This window comes from Elephantulus edwardii, unplaced genomic scaffold, assembly GCF_000299155.1.
Source record: "Elephantulus edwardii isolate Elephantulus edwardi_28Jun2011 unplaced genomic scaffold, EleEdw1.0 scaffold00062, whole genome shotgun sequence".
NCBI classification, from domain to species: domain Eukaryota; kingdom Metazoa; phylum Chordata; class Mammalia; order Macroscelidea; family Macroscelididae; genus Elephantulus; species Elephantulus edwardii.
Window position 1 is genome coordinate 689890 of NW_006399812.1, and position 15809 is coordinate 705698.

The following is a 15809-nucleotide window of genomic DNA, read 5'->3' on the forward strand; positions in this document are numbered from 1 at the left end:
TAAAGTCAGTTGTGGGGGTGCTTTGAGGAGAAAAAAAAGCTTCAAGTAGTCACTGGCAAAGGAATATAAACTACATTATTAAAATGTTACGGGGAGATGAGAATCTGTACCAGTCATTACATTTTCTGAAGGGCCAGTAGAGGCAAAGACGTGGGACCTAATTCTCTAGGAAAAAATAATGGATGTGTATGCGCGCGTGCTAAATATGTCTGAGTTAAAAATATTTACATTTGTTCACATAGAATAGTAAAGATTTTATTAGCATCCTTTTGTTACTGCTTGGTGATACTGTTCAGGAGCTTTACCCTGGCTGGGAACCAATGGAATCCTGGCAGGGACCTCTCAGGAGTTTCAAAACTGAGCAGCGAGTCTAGAACAGTCTGGTCAGGAGGGTTTTTTCCAGCCTTTAAGTATAATAAGGGTCGACATTTGCTTTCCAGAGTGTTTTGTAAGGATTCACAAAAGGAACCTGTACAAAATATACATACAGTTCTTTATTAAACAACTGTAAACACTTCACTGTAAAAATCCATAAAACTTTATAAACAAACATTTTGTAAATAGAATCTATGCTACAGTAAAAGAATTAACACAATTATTTACATGCAATACTGACAAATTTGGCACTTTCTGAAAAGAAATGTACAAAACACTTGCTTAAAAAAAATTCAAAATTATAAAAACTCAGCATTATTATCATGCACTTTGCAAATACCTCACAAGCACTTATGGCACAGCGCACTAGTGATATTTTATGTAACTTTCAATGTGCTTCCATAAGTTTGTTGTAAAACCACCTGAACATTGTCAAGAATAAAGTCAAATGCCATATTCCAAACAGATTCCACTGACTGCTGCATCAACCTGCAAGTGAGAGAAAGAGAAATCTTAGTGGGAAAGACCAAGTCCTCTGAAGAATCAGATTAACATAGGTTTGTTGACTGCCTTCGAGTTGAGCATGACCCATAACGACCCTATGAACAAAAGGCCTGAAGCCCCTCCACAACTATACACATTTATCAAATGAGTTTCTGGTGGCAAGTTGTTTAGGAAGCGGATGCCACTCCAGATTCTAAAACACATCCATAGGATTAGGGTTTTATTTTATTTATAGCACAGAAGCAACTCTGCAAAAACTAAAACCCTAGAACATAAGTATTTGCTGTGGCTTTAATGAGCTCAATCTCATGGCATTTTAAAATGTAGACACTTCTTCCAGTTCTCTGGAGCTGTTGTGACAAGTGTCCTTTTTCCTGAGAACAGTACCTTTTCATGTATTTTATAACTAGATCCAGTTTTTCCAAATCTTTTTCCTCAATCAGATCAGTACAGTATTTCACAACTTGGAGAATGTCTTCTTCCATTGGATCTAGGGAAAGGAAAATTCAGGTGAAAACACAGTGGATCTTTGTGAAAGAGGAAGGAAGAGGTCTAGAACAAAGGAAAGCAGCATTTCTACAACCAGAACACTTGACCTCAAGCACTCTAAAGAATGGGTCACAATAAGGAATTTGAAAAGCAAGGTTCTAAAAGGTTAGGAGGTGGGCCTGGTTTTAAGCTTGTTAAGTACTGCCAGTGGTTGGAACTGAAAGGAGGTTGGCATTTGAACCACATGCCACATTCCTTACCAGCAGGTTACCAAATAGTATTAAATCTTGTCTATAGTCTATGCATGTTCTCAAATAATAGCTTATGAGGCCACGCCAACCTGAAATAGTAGTTATCCATTCTTTGAGCAAGGTCTTCACGTCATTAAATTCAACAGCTCCAGCTAGATTGGGTGCTGGTGGTCTCATGGAGCCAGACAGCTCAGCCTGCGTGTCAGTAACACCTGGCTCCCCTGAGGTGGAAGCAGGTAGTTCCCCCTGTAAAAAAAAAAAAAAAAATCCATGTGACAAAATGTACTGTTATTTACACAATGTTAAGCACCTGAAAAACTTGACAGTAAAACTAAAAATTTTTTAAAAATTTGTAATAAATTGTACCAGGGGTTTTTCAATTGCAGGACCTTCTTGTTTCAGGAAGCCATCAATCAACTTCTGGGGACTCGTGCAGGGCCCTGGCACAGATTTTGCAGGACTACCAAGCAGCCTGTTTTTCAAAGGACTGTGAATCTTCTTCTTGGGACTGATGGGGTTTTTTTTCTTGTTTCGTTTCTTTTCTTTCGCTGCTGCTGCTTTTAGCTGAAGCAAAGGATTCTTTGGCACTAGAGAAAAAAAGAAAACAGATGCTCAGGAAGCATTTTGCAAATTGTACACTTATTTAAGTAAAACCAAACTCATTACCCTCTGGTTCATTCCACTCACAACCCAATAGGGTGGTCCAGAACTACCCCTTTAAGGGTTTCCAGGACTGAAGTGCATGATAGTGCACTGCCTCGTGTCTCTTACAGAGCAGGGGGTGGCTGAACAAGCACTGAACACTTTCGTACTGTGAGGGTCCTTCCTTTAGGTAAAGAATGGTTTTAAAGAAGTACTAATAAAAACAGAACTCAGACTACACTAAAGAACAGATACTAAACAGCTCTTTAAAAAACAACCCAGGTGGAAGCCAGTATATTACAGTAATTATGTACAATAGTGACTTCAGTACTCTCCTCTTCCCTTGTCACATGGTATCTCAAGGCTTACCACATATGCTGGCTGGCTGCTGATGAGCGCTCTCCTCCTGCCTTTGTCTTTGATCATATGCTGCTTTCAGCTCCTTTTGAAGCTCAGCAGGAAGGGCAGCAAACACCTCAGGGTCCACCTGGCAGAAGAGATGGTTCAAAGTCAAACTTGAGTTCACTCCTTATGGCAACTAGCTCATATTTTTCACAAAATTTTGTTTTCTGACTGCATGAATTCTTAATATGTCCTCAATGTGAAATATGTTAAATGTTCAATATATTTAGGGTGAGAATAAGGAATAAAATGTAAATTACTAAAATTAGACAGGAGTAAAATTCAAGTTCACGTGAAAGGGGCTTCATACTGCTGTTGTTCCCACAACATGACAGTGTCGCCCTGTGCACACAAAGTGCAGGCGATCCGCCAAGGACAGAAGTATACTGTGTAACTTTCTAATGTCTGAACGGAAGCAGTAAGCACCTCTCCCCTTGACTGCCACACTCAGTTTTGCTTCAGAGAAGGTGTCTAGCTTTCCCCTCACATGAGCTGGAGACAAGTCTTCGATGTCCCTACGGTTATCCTTGTTTTAAGTTGCTGAGTTCAGGGGGCAAAGGAATAGGGATTGAGAAGGGACCCAGACTGAGCTGCATGAGGATATGTGAAAATTTTTAAACTGCACAAGTTCCCAAAATTGAGATTACCTGTGAAAATGCTGGAAGGGCTATTAAATTAATTCCCGTGTCACTGCTAGATTCGTGAGGTTCTGGTATCTGTAACAAAACTGTTCCAACTGGTTGTGGTAGTATTCCTGTATTACAGCCATTTGTTGGTTCCTTCTTTTTGTCTCCACGTAGCTCTTGTTGAACAGCACAAACCTGTTCTACTTGTTCCCGGAGATCAGGTGGAAGTGCTTCCAAAGCAGACTGGTCCAGCTATAAAACACCAAGTGGGAGTTTAAAGTTGATGTCTGGAGAGTTAACCTAACCCTTGAATGTCAATGTGAACATCTTAGATAATGAAAAGAAGGTCTAGATTTTGCAAACTTCTAGCCTTTTGTCATATAAGCACAAGTGGTCAAATGGCGAGTTTGGAGGTCACTCTTTAGACTACTGCTAATTACTGTCTTGCGAGAGGGCAGAAAGCCAGGAAGAGCCATTAATTGGGACTAAGTTGTCAAAACCCCACCCCATTGGCACTGGATTCACTGCAACCTTACCCTGGATTTCCAAAGCTGCAAAGCCCTTCAGGAGAAGACTGTCCTTCCTGTCTGAGCAACAGGTGGTGACCTGAACCAGTGATGTGTTACGTGCTATACTGTCAGGACTAAGTTAAATTTCTAGGTCAGGAGTTTACTAAATATAAAGAAAAAGCACAGCAAGCTAGAAGAAAGGGTCATCAGCTTTTCGTTAACCCCTACACCAAAACCCCCTGTTCCTTTGGCCAGGTCCTCCATCACTCATCTGTGAACATGTTTTAGAAACGTACACAGCCACAAATGGGCAATTTTACCTCCCTAGAAATCAATGATAACAGTTAAGTGTACTGGGATGTCACACAACTGGACCACACTGTAAGTGTATCAGAATTCCTCTACTCCCTAGTCTTCCCTGGGAGTTCTGGTTGCTGATCCACAGGTGCTCTTCAGGGGAGAGGGAATCCCCTTCTAAGCAGCTGCACCTCCTTCAATCTCCCACTGGAGGAAGAAGTAGCCACACATACCTGCACAGTATAGCTTAAGAGTGAGAGATCTGCAGGCTTGCAAGGGGCTTCAAATGTCAATGAATGTGTACAATAAAATCATTCCTCTACCTGGTTAACAAAGAAGTTATACAGGCTTTAACTTTTCTATTGATCACCATCATTTGTCAGAGTAAGCACACATTAACTGCCAATAAAAATAGGTAAAACCCAAAAGGCCACCCTTCATTGGGTCTCCAAGGCTGAAATCTTCACAGGAGACTGCCATCCTCCTACCTCAGAGCACTTGGTGAATTCACTCAACCCATCAACCTCACACTTCGTAAATCTTCAAAGAGTTGCAAATCTTTGCAAAAACATAAATCTTTTACCTAACTTGATTACTGTTCTGAGAACACTAAGCTCTGAGGGAGAAAGATGAACAACCTCTTCCTATATGAAAACTCACTGCAGGGTCGGCACCTAGTTGGTTCCAACTTGACAATGAGTGTGACTTTCAAAAACTGTTTCGTATTCTGCAAGTTCATTATCTACACTAATGTACTCCTTTCTCCAAGGCTTGATTATACTATTTAAGAACTTAAAAAAAGGTAATTTTCAGTGTAAAATCACTTTTGCACTTACATTTACAGCATTAAAATATACCTGGGAAGGTGATGGGACCTCTATACTTAGGTTAAGTCTTGATTTCAAACTGATAGGAGAATGCAGACCCTTCCATCTCATGGAAGACTCGGCTTTACTAGAAACTGGACTGATGGTCGATGTCAGATGTGTAGAAAGAGATGGCAAGAAAGGACAAGCTTTAGACCCAGATGATATTTCCAGATCCATAGATGCCAGGAATACTACAAGTAAAACACAGGAGAGAGAGAAAATATCTTCAGATTATCTTGTGTAAAACATTTTAGTCCAGTTGACTGCCCCTATTACCAAGTACATTTTTGTAAACATCATAGGAAAGAATGAAATTTTATTACTGACTAATTAGAATTAAGAATGTGCTTTAGTCTCTTAAAATAGAGAGCTATGCCACGCACTGCCAAGATGAGAGGCATGCAGACCAACCACTCACCTTCCTTGTGCTCCTCGTCTGTGGCTTTCTTAGCTTTCTGAACTTGGAAGAGGTCAATGAGGGAGTGTGATGCACCAGAGGGGTGGCTGGACTGCAACGATGGGTGACTGGGACATGACGGGGGTGTCTGATGAGAAGGAACCAACTGATTCACTTGGATCCCAACCTAAACCAGAATAAAGAAAACATGTTTCTGGGAAAATGAAAACCTAAAAGTCCACTAAGTAAAACTTTCAAATTATTTTTAATACTAGGTTCTCTTTTCAGAATAAAGGGACACACAAATATATAGCAAGAGAAGTAACAGCTTTTATGTATGATTATAGAACACCTAGTGAGAATTAACTCACCTGAATCTACATTATTAAACTATACTCAAATATATTGCAACTTCTTTAAAAGCAGAATATTCAAACAAGTGTAATATAGTTTTCCACTGAAGCTTCACTTTGGTTAAAGGGTGTGTTGTTTTGGTTTTTCTTTATTTTTTTTCCAGATGCTCTGCCGGGAAAGGAGGGACAATCTCCTCCTGTACCAGTCAGATCTGATTTGACGGTACACAGACACACAAAATAATAATAAAAAATAAAATAAAAAAATTTTTAAAAAATAAAATAAAAATTTTTTGTGTGTGTGTACCATCAAATCAGATCTGACAGGTACAGGAGGAGATTGCCCCTCCTTCTCCAGCAGAGCATCTGGTGGATTTGAACCACCTACCTCTGGGATTGCAGTGCAGCTGGCTAAGGTTTTATAAAGTAAGATTTTTAAAAGCTTTATAAAATATCTTCAATTTTGTTTTTACAATGTACTTTTTTTGTAAACAGGGGAAAGTGTGTGTACATTAGAGTACCTTACGAAAGTATACTAATATTTACTATAGTATCTACTAAAATAATACAGGGAGATCTGGTGGACTAGTGGCAAGAAGTTGAGCTGTAAGCCTGAAGGTGCATGGTTCAAATCCACCAAATGTTCCATGGGAGGACAGGCAATCTCCTGTGCAATTTAGTGCCTCTGAAAACTTGCTGTAGGGTCAGCTATGGGTCAGTTCTAACTCGACGATACACAACATTATTAAAATTTCAGGGTAAAGTTTTTAATGACAAAGATTAATGACTTTCAATGTTCCATAAAAGCCAAATAAAAATATTCCCTTTATTTGGATGTATAAGCACATGTAATTGAAGCTACAAATGATAATCCCTAAGATTGGAGAGTGCTGCCTTTTCTTGCCCTCTTGCCTATCATCCTGTGTGACCTGACACATGCTCCTTTCTACAGCATCACACTGCAAACATCAAAACAAGCTTCTGTTGAAAAGGGACCTTAAAAGTATAAATATTATTTACAGATTCACACTCTTTATAGTCCTATTTCTATGCTGTAGGAAATAACAAGTGGAATGAAGTGATACATGTAAGTAAATTTTCAATAAAGTACTACTGTAAAGATCCAAGATTATTTCAGGAAGCAAACTAGATTTCAGAACATAGCTGATTTTTCTCCAAAAAATAATGTAATTAGCTCAAATTAGAAAGTAATTTTTTTTCTCTGCTTGGATTTTATCAAAGAGCTGAAGAGTTTCCCATGAATGCCTTACTACATACACCATGACCCTTTTTAGATGAATCTTCAAATGAAAAACACCCAGCATTTCCAGGTTTCAGATACTCACCCCTCTCATGTCCGCTATATTTAGTTTCATTGTGTGAAACATGTTTAGTGTGGCCTTCCCGATTATCTTTGCACTATCTGTGGCCTGGTCCAGAGTTACAGTCCTAGAAATGATGTAAGTATTTTGTTAAACGAACAAAATGTACATTCCATATATACTGAACCAGTACCTGTTTAGTAGTATTAACAAAAATCCAAAACCAAACTTGTTGGCAAGTTCATCTGGACTCTTAAAAGTCCTTGTGAGAAGAGAATTGTCTCCCGGGACTGGCCGTCCTTCTCCCCATGGCTCGCTGCTGGCGAGTTCAGGCCAGCCTTGGCTTAGCAGTGAGCACTAAACACTACTCCATCAAATAGTACAAAGAACTTCACTGCCACCGAGCCAGAATCAACTCCTGACTGACTCTGCAGTGGGTTTTTTTGAGATTGAAAATCACATGGCAGAGGTCTCTGCTTGTCTTTTTTGTAGCTACTGGCAGATTCCATCTGCCTACAAATTAGCAGCATTAGTCCCTACAGATTGTGGTACCAAAGCTCCCTCATTAGCACTACGCTGTTACGTGCCATCAAACAGGGCACATACCTTCCGCGGGTTTCAGTGGCTGTAATTCGCACTAGAAGGGAATATTACCCAGGTTTTCCTGCTGAGCAGCTGGTAGAGTCAAACTGCCTGCCTTTAGGTTGGCAATGTAACACCCTTACCAAACTAACTGGGCCACCAGAACTCTCTTGTTAGTTTAAAAGAGTTGGAGAAAGTTTGTAAAAAAAAGGCAAAAAGTAGTTAAAATAGGTTCTAAAACTTTCATTACAGTTGAACAGAAACCGATACATAGTTGAAACCCAAGCAGGTTTTCTGAAGCTATAAATCGAATGGGAGGAGATGGTCCAGCTTTCTCCTGCAGAGCATCCTGGTGGATGTGAACTGCCTGCCTTTAGGCTGGCAGTGCTGCTCCTTAGTCACTAGACCACTATAGACTTAAGTACTATATATGATCTTTAAAAATGAGATCGACCTCCTTCCACAAGCTCAGTAACATGAAATTAGTTACACTGACATCAAGGGAGAATAGAAAAACTCAAAAGGTTGCACCTCTGGCAGTTTGAATCCATCAATGGCTCCACAGGATAAAGAGGGACAATCTCTTCCCACGCAATTTATAATCTCTGATTAACCTGTTAGAGGGTCAGCTAGTTATGAGTTGGTACTAACTCAACAGCAATGAGATAGAACACTGGAATTTCAGGTAAAAACTAGTAAGAGAACTGGTCCTAAAGTGCTTATAAATGAAGGCATGTACAATTCTATTTCAATTTGTTGTTTATTGCTGTTGTGTACCACAGAGACAAACCTGACCCATAGCTGACCCTCTGGCAAGATTTAGGAGGCAGTTAATCACAAGGGAGGAGATTACTCATCTTTCTCCCGCAGAGCAAATGGTGGCCTGAAACTGAGCTTTCAGGAGTGCCGTGCAGCTTCTTGGCACTAGGCCACCAGAGTTCTTATACTGCAGCTAAAAAGCATAAATGGTAAAAACATGCTAGTTCCAAGAAAAGTTTTTGGTTCCAAGATTATCTATGTGACAGGTCAGCTAACATTAAAGAGACACATTTCTTATGTTTTGGATTATGACTGATCCTTTTACATTATATTGAAGGTAATGTCACTGAGAAAATTAACATATCAACATGCTCATTACAATGCTGTTTGTTGCAAGAGTTCTATTACTGGATTTTAAAAAAAAAAGGATGGCTATGCCAAAGGAAAACCAGTGGTATCCTATCTTACGTGCAGAGAAACTAGAACATATGGTTCTTAGTGCTTTATGGTCTCCTGACAAGGGCTGAAGGATCCACCAGCCTGCTCCGGTGCTACTTGTAGAGCTATGGGTAATCTCTGCCCGTGTGATTTACAGCCTCTGAAGACCCACTGGAGGGTCACCTAGCAGTCAGTGGCAACTTAAAGGTACACAACAGTCTCTTATAGTCTTGTTTTTTGTGTACCCCCACCCCCATTTTTACCATTGTTTTTCAGTCTAACCTAATGGTATATCACAGGTCATAAAAAATTTGGCTACAGGCTGGATTTAACTCATGGAAAGTAGTTTGCTAACCTCTGAGTTGTAGAAATATAAAGGTCGGTAAAAGTCCACATTGGGGCAGCTATTACGTGCATGGCTGTAACTAAAAGGTCAGCTCTTCAACCCATCTGCTAGTCCCCAAAGAAGAAAAGATGAAGAAGTCTGTTTTCAGAAACAGAATCATCTTAGGAACGCTATGGGACAGATTTACTCGGTCCTATATGTTCGCTATGGTGAGAAAAGAAGCTATAGCGACAGATTATGCTTCTTGGTTATTATAATAAATGAACTTAACAGTTTATGAAAATACAGATGAACCAAAATGTTAGGTATAAGTACAAGGCTTACGAGTTGTCCTATCACAAAGAGTTCTCTTTATAAACTCTATGAAATATTTTTGTTTTTATTATTCATAGGCTCTTTTTGAATTTCATCTCATTTGAAGTTACTGTTTTAAGGATAAATATTCATTTTCAGCAATGCAAAGCAGATTTTTAACTGTCTTACTTTTTTTAAAACAAGGAGTTTTTTGCAGGTTGAACAAAATGAACAGAAAAAAACTTACGTAATAGTTCAGGTTTGCTGAGAAATGCTTATGAGGAAATCTGAGGTTTGCTTGAAAATAACTGGGTTGGGGGAAGATGGCATAGGGGCAGCAGTGAAACAAGAGTGATCACTGCTGAATCAAGTGGTTTGGAATGTGGAAGTTCATTATGCTATTCCGTCATTATTTTGCATATATCTAAGTTTTTCAAAGAACCCTTTTTTTTTTAAGTTTAGAACAAAAAAGGAACTTCAATGAAAACCTTAAGCAGAGCTATTTATTAAACCCCTAAATGAATATTATTATCCTTCAACAGGGAAACAAACAAAGTATAATTAATCTTAATTTTTCTAATGATACAATTAGAATTTTGGAGTAGCTGGATTATGGAAAAAAGGATTAGACAAAGGGTGATTATATTAAGCTTAAACAAGTAAGTCTACAGGTACTGTTGAAAATACCAAAACATACTGCCAGTGTCAGATGGATCTTAGCAGAAACCAGGGAGTACCAGAAGAATATCCATCTGTGTTTCATGGACTATGCAAAAGACTGTGTGTATCACAATAAATTGTGGCTAACCTTGAAAAAATGGGAATCCCAGAATACTTGTGCTTATATGAAGCCTATACTTGGACCAAGAAGCAGTCCTCAGAACAGACCAAGGAAACACTGCATGGTTCAAAATCAGGAAAGGAGTGCATAAGGGATGCATCCTGTCCCCAAACCTTTCAATCTGTATGCAGAACAGATCAATCAGGAAGCAGGGCTTTATGAGGAGGAGTGTGGCATCAAGACTGTAGGAAGACTCAACAACCTATGGTAACGCAAATGATACAACTTGCTTGCTGAAACTGAAGAGACCTGAAATGCTTGCTGCAAAAGGTCAAGGACTGTAGTCTTCAATATGGATTGAAGCTCAACATCAAGACGACAAAGATTCTCACTACTGGGCCAATTGGCAGCATCATAATAGATGGAGAAGAGATTGAGGTTGTTAGCAATTACACAACTTGCTCAGATCCACAATCAACACTCTTAACACCAGCATTCAGGAAATCAAAAGATAAACTGTATTGGGAAAATCTATCGTCAATGGACCCCTCCAGAGTGTTGAAAAGCCACAGTATCAGTCTAGAGACAAAGGTGCATCTAATCCATGCCATGGTCTTCTCGATTACTTGTTATGCTTCAGAGAATTGGACAATGACTAAGGATGATAGACATCTAATCCATGCCATGGTCTTCTCGATTACTTGTTATGCTTCAGAGAGTTGGACAATGACTAAGGATGACAGAAGAAGAATAGATGCCTTCAAGTTGTGGTGCTGGAGAAGAGTCTTGAATATACCATGGACTTCCAAGAAAACAAACAGATCTATGTTGGAGATGGTTAAACACAGTCTCTCTTTGGAGGCTAGGGTTTTGAAGCTCCACCTCACTCACTTGGGGCACATGGCCAGCGCAGGCAAGGAAGGACCCCAGATGAGATGGATTGATATAGTAACTGGGGCAATGGGGGTTGGTGTGTCAGAATTAGTAAGACTGGCTCAGGATAGGGAAGGATTCAGAGCTGCTGTACACAGGGTCACTATACATCACAGGGTCAATGGCACATAACAACAATAACATACTATGACAGGTCTGGAGTACCATGTACTTTCTAAACAACATGCCTCAGGAAACTCTATTAACATTCATAAATGTTGATAGTTGCAGAGAGGCTGCAGGCCTTTTATACATAGGGTCACTATGAATAGTGTTCAACTCAAAGGCAATCAACAACAATAACAATGCTAAGAAACTATCACGTATTTTAAAAACACATATGGACCAGGTGGAGGGCCTGAATTACTATTGGACCTTTATACAAAGGAAAATGATTTAGTTTTTGAAGATAAATCTTGCCATGTATCTTTTTAAAATTCAGTAGTTCCTTCCTCTTTCCATATATGCTTAGACAAAGGCAAAATGAATGCAGAAAACTGATGGCATAGAAGAATAGATTTAAGTTTCCATTACAGAAAAGTTCTGTTTTTACACATGTGTAGTTTTATATAAAACTAAAAGATTGATTTAACATTACAGAAGTACATAAGAGATTTACAAACTCAATTACGAATGGAGATAAAACAGCAATTTACTAGTTCCAGGTCTTAAAACAGACTTCCAAAAAGATGTTATAAATTGTTTTCCTAGAAGTCTATGGTATATTCAATACTCTTCTCCAGCACCACAACTCAAAAGATATCACTTTTTCTATCATCCTTAGTCATGGTTCAGCTTTCTGATGCACAGAAATTAATTGCAAAGACGAGAGCCTATATCAGGTGCACTTTAGTGTCTAGACTGACATAGATGCTCTTCAGTACTCAATTACTCTAGAGAGATCCCTGAGAGCAGATCAAGACAATTCGTCTTGATTTCCTGGCTGCTGGTAACAAGAGTGTTGACTGTGAAGCCAAGCAAACGAAAGCTGTTAACAATCTCAATCTCTTCACCATCTATCATGATGCTGACAATCAGCCTAGTGGAGAAAATCTTTGTCTTCTCAATTCTATTTCAATCCATAGTGAAGGCTGTAGTCCTTGATCTTCTGCCACAAATGCTTCAGGTCCTTCTCAATTTCAGCAAGTAAGGTTGTGTCATCTGTGTAATGCAGGTTGCTAATGAGTCTTCGTCAGATTCTTATGTCACATTCCTCCTCATAGAACCTAGCCTCCCAGATGATCTGTTCCGCATTTAGATTGACAAGTTATGGTGATCGGATGCATTTTTCCTGATTTTGAACAAGGCAGTGTTTTCCTGCTCTGTTTTGATGAATGCTTCCTGGTCCAAGTATAGGTTTTGTAAAGCACAATCAAGTGTTCTGGGATTTCCATTCTTCTCAGAGTTAGCCACAGTCTGTTGTGATCCACACAGTCAAAAGTCTTTGCATAGTCAATGGAACACAGACATATATACCTCAAAAATTTTTCATATAACATAGGCTTTATAAAATCTGAGCTGGAAGGTGTGATTAGGTATTATTGTCATGACAGGAGTCTAGAACAAAGGCTACATAGTGGAGTGGACCTGGGGGGTGGTTAAAACAATGGGGGAACAATGAGGCACTTTTATTTTTCAAAGAGAAGAGTGTACTGGGGGAGCAGGGAGAAAAGTGCAATAATAAATGAATGGAAATCAAAAGTCTCTCTCAGGGAGGAGTGATAGGGAATGGCCAAGGACACACTGACAAAGGAGATTAATCAGAACTGGCTTTGACAAGCACTGTGGCAATTGGACAATTAAAACAGACATTCGGGGGTGGGGAAAAAGAATGAACTGGGGATGAGGGTAGAGAAAACAGTGCAACAATAAATGAATGGAAACCCAAAATCTCTGTAAATGTTCATTAAAATGAATAAAATTTAATTATAAAAGTCTGTAAATTTTCATTAAAATTAATAAAAAAAATTTAAACTACTCAGAAAAAAATAAAGATTAGTCACAAACTTTGTATGTTTCTTACCAACAGAAGTCACATAACAAGACACTTCAACACTCTACAATAGTTTCACGGACTACAGTAATTATGTCACAAACAAATTATACTAACCTACATGAATAAAAGTCTTCTTCAAATTATTTTGAAAAGTAAATGAAATAAAATTCAATCATGCTTTTAAAATCAATGGAGGTGGAAGCAGAGGGGTGAGGATGTATGGGAGGGATTAATCATGAAGTCATACAATTTGAAGGGAGAAGTGAGAGAAATGGGAAGGATCTGGTGTGAAAAACACTGCATTCGAATTTTGTAAGTAAACTAGTATTTAAAAAAAAAAAAAAAATCAACGGAGTCCTAGACCAGAAAAAAAAAGTAATAGAAAGTATGACATTTCCCTCAGGAAATAACCAAATCCAGAAAGACTCTTCTCTCTGCAAGAGTGTTATCTGTTCTTTTCTTTCTGTCCATGCATTAAAATCAAAGCTTACATTGATTTGCTTTGAGGCTACTGAGGCCTGAGAAAACACTGAGAAGCCGACCTGCTGCTATGCTGTTCTCCTGATCAGGAGAACTACATCTGCGTAAGGCAAGTGGCCCTAAGCTAAGGCCTGGCTGGACAGATAGCTGTAACATCAAGAGTTAAGAGGCCTTTATTCAAATGCATTTTTCATTATCTTCACTGTGTTTGAATTTTAATAACCTTTACTGAAATATAATTACACTATCCTTTAAAAAAAGGTTGGCTTACCTAGCAATGTTATCACAAATTCCATGGCCTCCAAATTTTGCTGTTTCAACAGGGGCCCCTGGCTTTCGCACCATGATCTTGAGAGTCAGGCGTTTACCTTTCATGTTAGCGGCTTCAAGTCGCCTCTGAATTTCTTCTGAAAGACTCAAAAGAAAAGCTTCTGCTTCTTTCGGCTATGAAAAATGAGAAATGGAAAAACTTCACATCCATTTTCTCTACATCTGACTTTTACTATTAAGCATATTATTTACTAGTGTGTTACATTTCTATTAGAAAAGAAACATTCTGTAATACTGATTTTCCCAATCAAGCTAGTAACTATCTTTAAAAGTGTCCTTTTCTTGTTTTCTGGCACTTATCTTCTGTGTTAGTGTTATTAAAGTATTGATAAGCTGTGCTTTCTTACTCAGTCTTGGGCTCTATTCCTAGTATACAGCCCAGTCACCATCTCTATCCTTAAGGGAATGGAAAATAGATACAAGGATAGAGAAATTAAAGGACTCACTGGATTACAGCTATTCACCCATCATGTGACTTCATAAAAAACAGCTAAACTCAATTATAGTCTTCAAAGGAAAAGAAAACCTACTTATCTGTGCCAGCACTTCTTTCCATAGGCATAAATAAACAAGAGTTCACTAAGACTTATTTTTAGCCATGTTGTTGTGTTGTTATGTGCCATCGAGTCGCTTGCGACTCATAGCAACCCTATGTACAACAGCCCTAAATTCTGCTCTGTCCCGTGCCAATTGCACTGTCTCTTGACACACCCATCCCAATTACCCCAGCCACTGAATCAATCCACCTCAGAGAGGGCCTTCCCCTCCTACACTGTTCTTCCACCCTACTAAACATGATGTCCCTCTCCAAGGACTGGTCCCTTCTTACAACATGTCCAAAGTATGCTAGACGAAGCCTCAGAATCCTTGCCTCCAAGGAGCCGCCCGGTTTAACCCTTTCCAGGATCAATCTGTTTGTTTCCCAAGCAGTCCATGGTACCCTCAATACTCTTCTCTCCAGCACCATAGCTCAAAGGCATCAATTCTGCTTCTATCCTCCTTAGTCAAATATGTCCATGCAAAATATATTTTCTGGTCTCTTTCTTACTCTACTGATAATTAAATAATAATTTGATCTAAAATTATACTCTATCATTCATAAATCTGTAATTGTGTGCACTAAGGCATTTATTTTATACCTTCCCTGAAGATCTGTATTCTCCCAATCTTATCTTAGGTCTGTATCTTACCATTCATTGCCCCTAAAGATGATCTTCAGGTTTTGGAAATAACTATTTTAATTCTTAACTTCAAATATCAAAGGTCTCATAATGTAGCTGGGAAGAGGGAACTACCGAAAAGTATAGAGAACATTAAGAGGTCAGTACCTGAGTAAATCTTATTCCATAGTTGATCTCAGCAGAAACAGATTTTCTTTCCTTTTCAGTCCGAACTGGCCGATCATCCAAACCACGGCAGAATCTATAAAGCATCTGACCAGTTTTGGGGCCAAATTCCTTTTGGAGTTTTCCCATGGTCATATACTGCAAGTCTCCACATGTTTTAATTCCCAAAGACGTTAACTTGGATTCCATTGAATGTCCAACTCCTAAGAAAATGGTATTTAGATATGTTGTTATATAGCGTGTGTTTGTCAGTGACTCAAAGCTGACCCTCTAGCCCGTTTTCAGAGGCAGTAAATTGCATGGGAGAATTCCTGTCTTTTTCCCATGGAGAAGCTGGTGGATCCAACACACCTATCTTTGCACGGGCAGCATCATACTTACCACTACGCTACCAGAGCTCCCATGATACACACAACTGCTTAATTCTTCAGACAGATGTAGAAAAACAATTTTGTTGTTGTTGTTGTTATGTGCCGTCGAGTCACCTG

The 15809-nt window shown here is 39.0% G+C and overlaps 1 protein-coding gene across 2 annotated transcripts in view; it reads right to left on the reverse strand.

The window, feature by feature from the left end:
• Positions 1-479: 479 nt before the first annotated feature.
• Positions 480-15809, reverse strand: part of REV1 (REV1, polymerase (DNA directed)) — an 85129-nt gene continuing 69799 nt past the window's right edge. Inside the window, exons 12-22 of one of the 2 annotated variants that reach the window (XM_006887795.1) lie at positions 15304-15524; positions 13917-14089; positions 7061-7163; positions 5383-5548; positions 4953-5155; positions 3311-3541; positions 2631-2748; positions 1986-2206; positions 1709-1865; positions 1267-1369; positions 480-864 (exon numbers count right to left, since the gene is read on the reverse strand). In XM_006887795.1, the coding sequence (XP_006887857.1) occupies positions 753-864; positions 1267-1369; positions 1709-1865; positions 1986-2206; positions 2631-2748; positions 3311-3541; positions 4953-5155; positions 5383-5548; positions 7061-7163; positions 13917-14089; positions 15304-15524 (1808 nt within the window). In that variant the 3' untranslated portion in view covers positions 480-752. The remainder of the gene's footprint in view (positions 865-1266; positions 1370-1708; positions 1866-1985; positions 2207-2630; positions 2749-3310; positions 3542-4952; positions 5156-5382; positions 5549-7060; positions 7164-13916; positions 14090-15303; positions 15525-15809) is intronic. The other variant, XM_006887794.1, reaches the window with a different exon arrangement.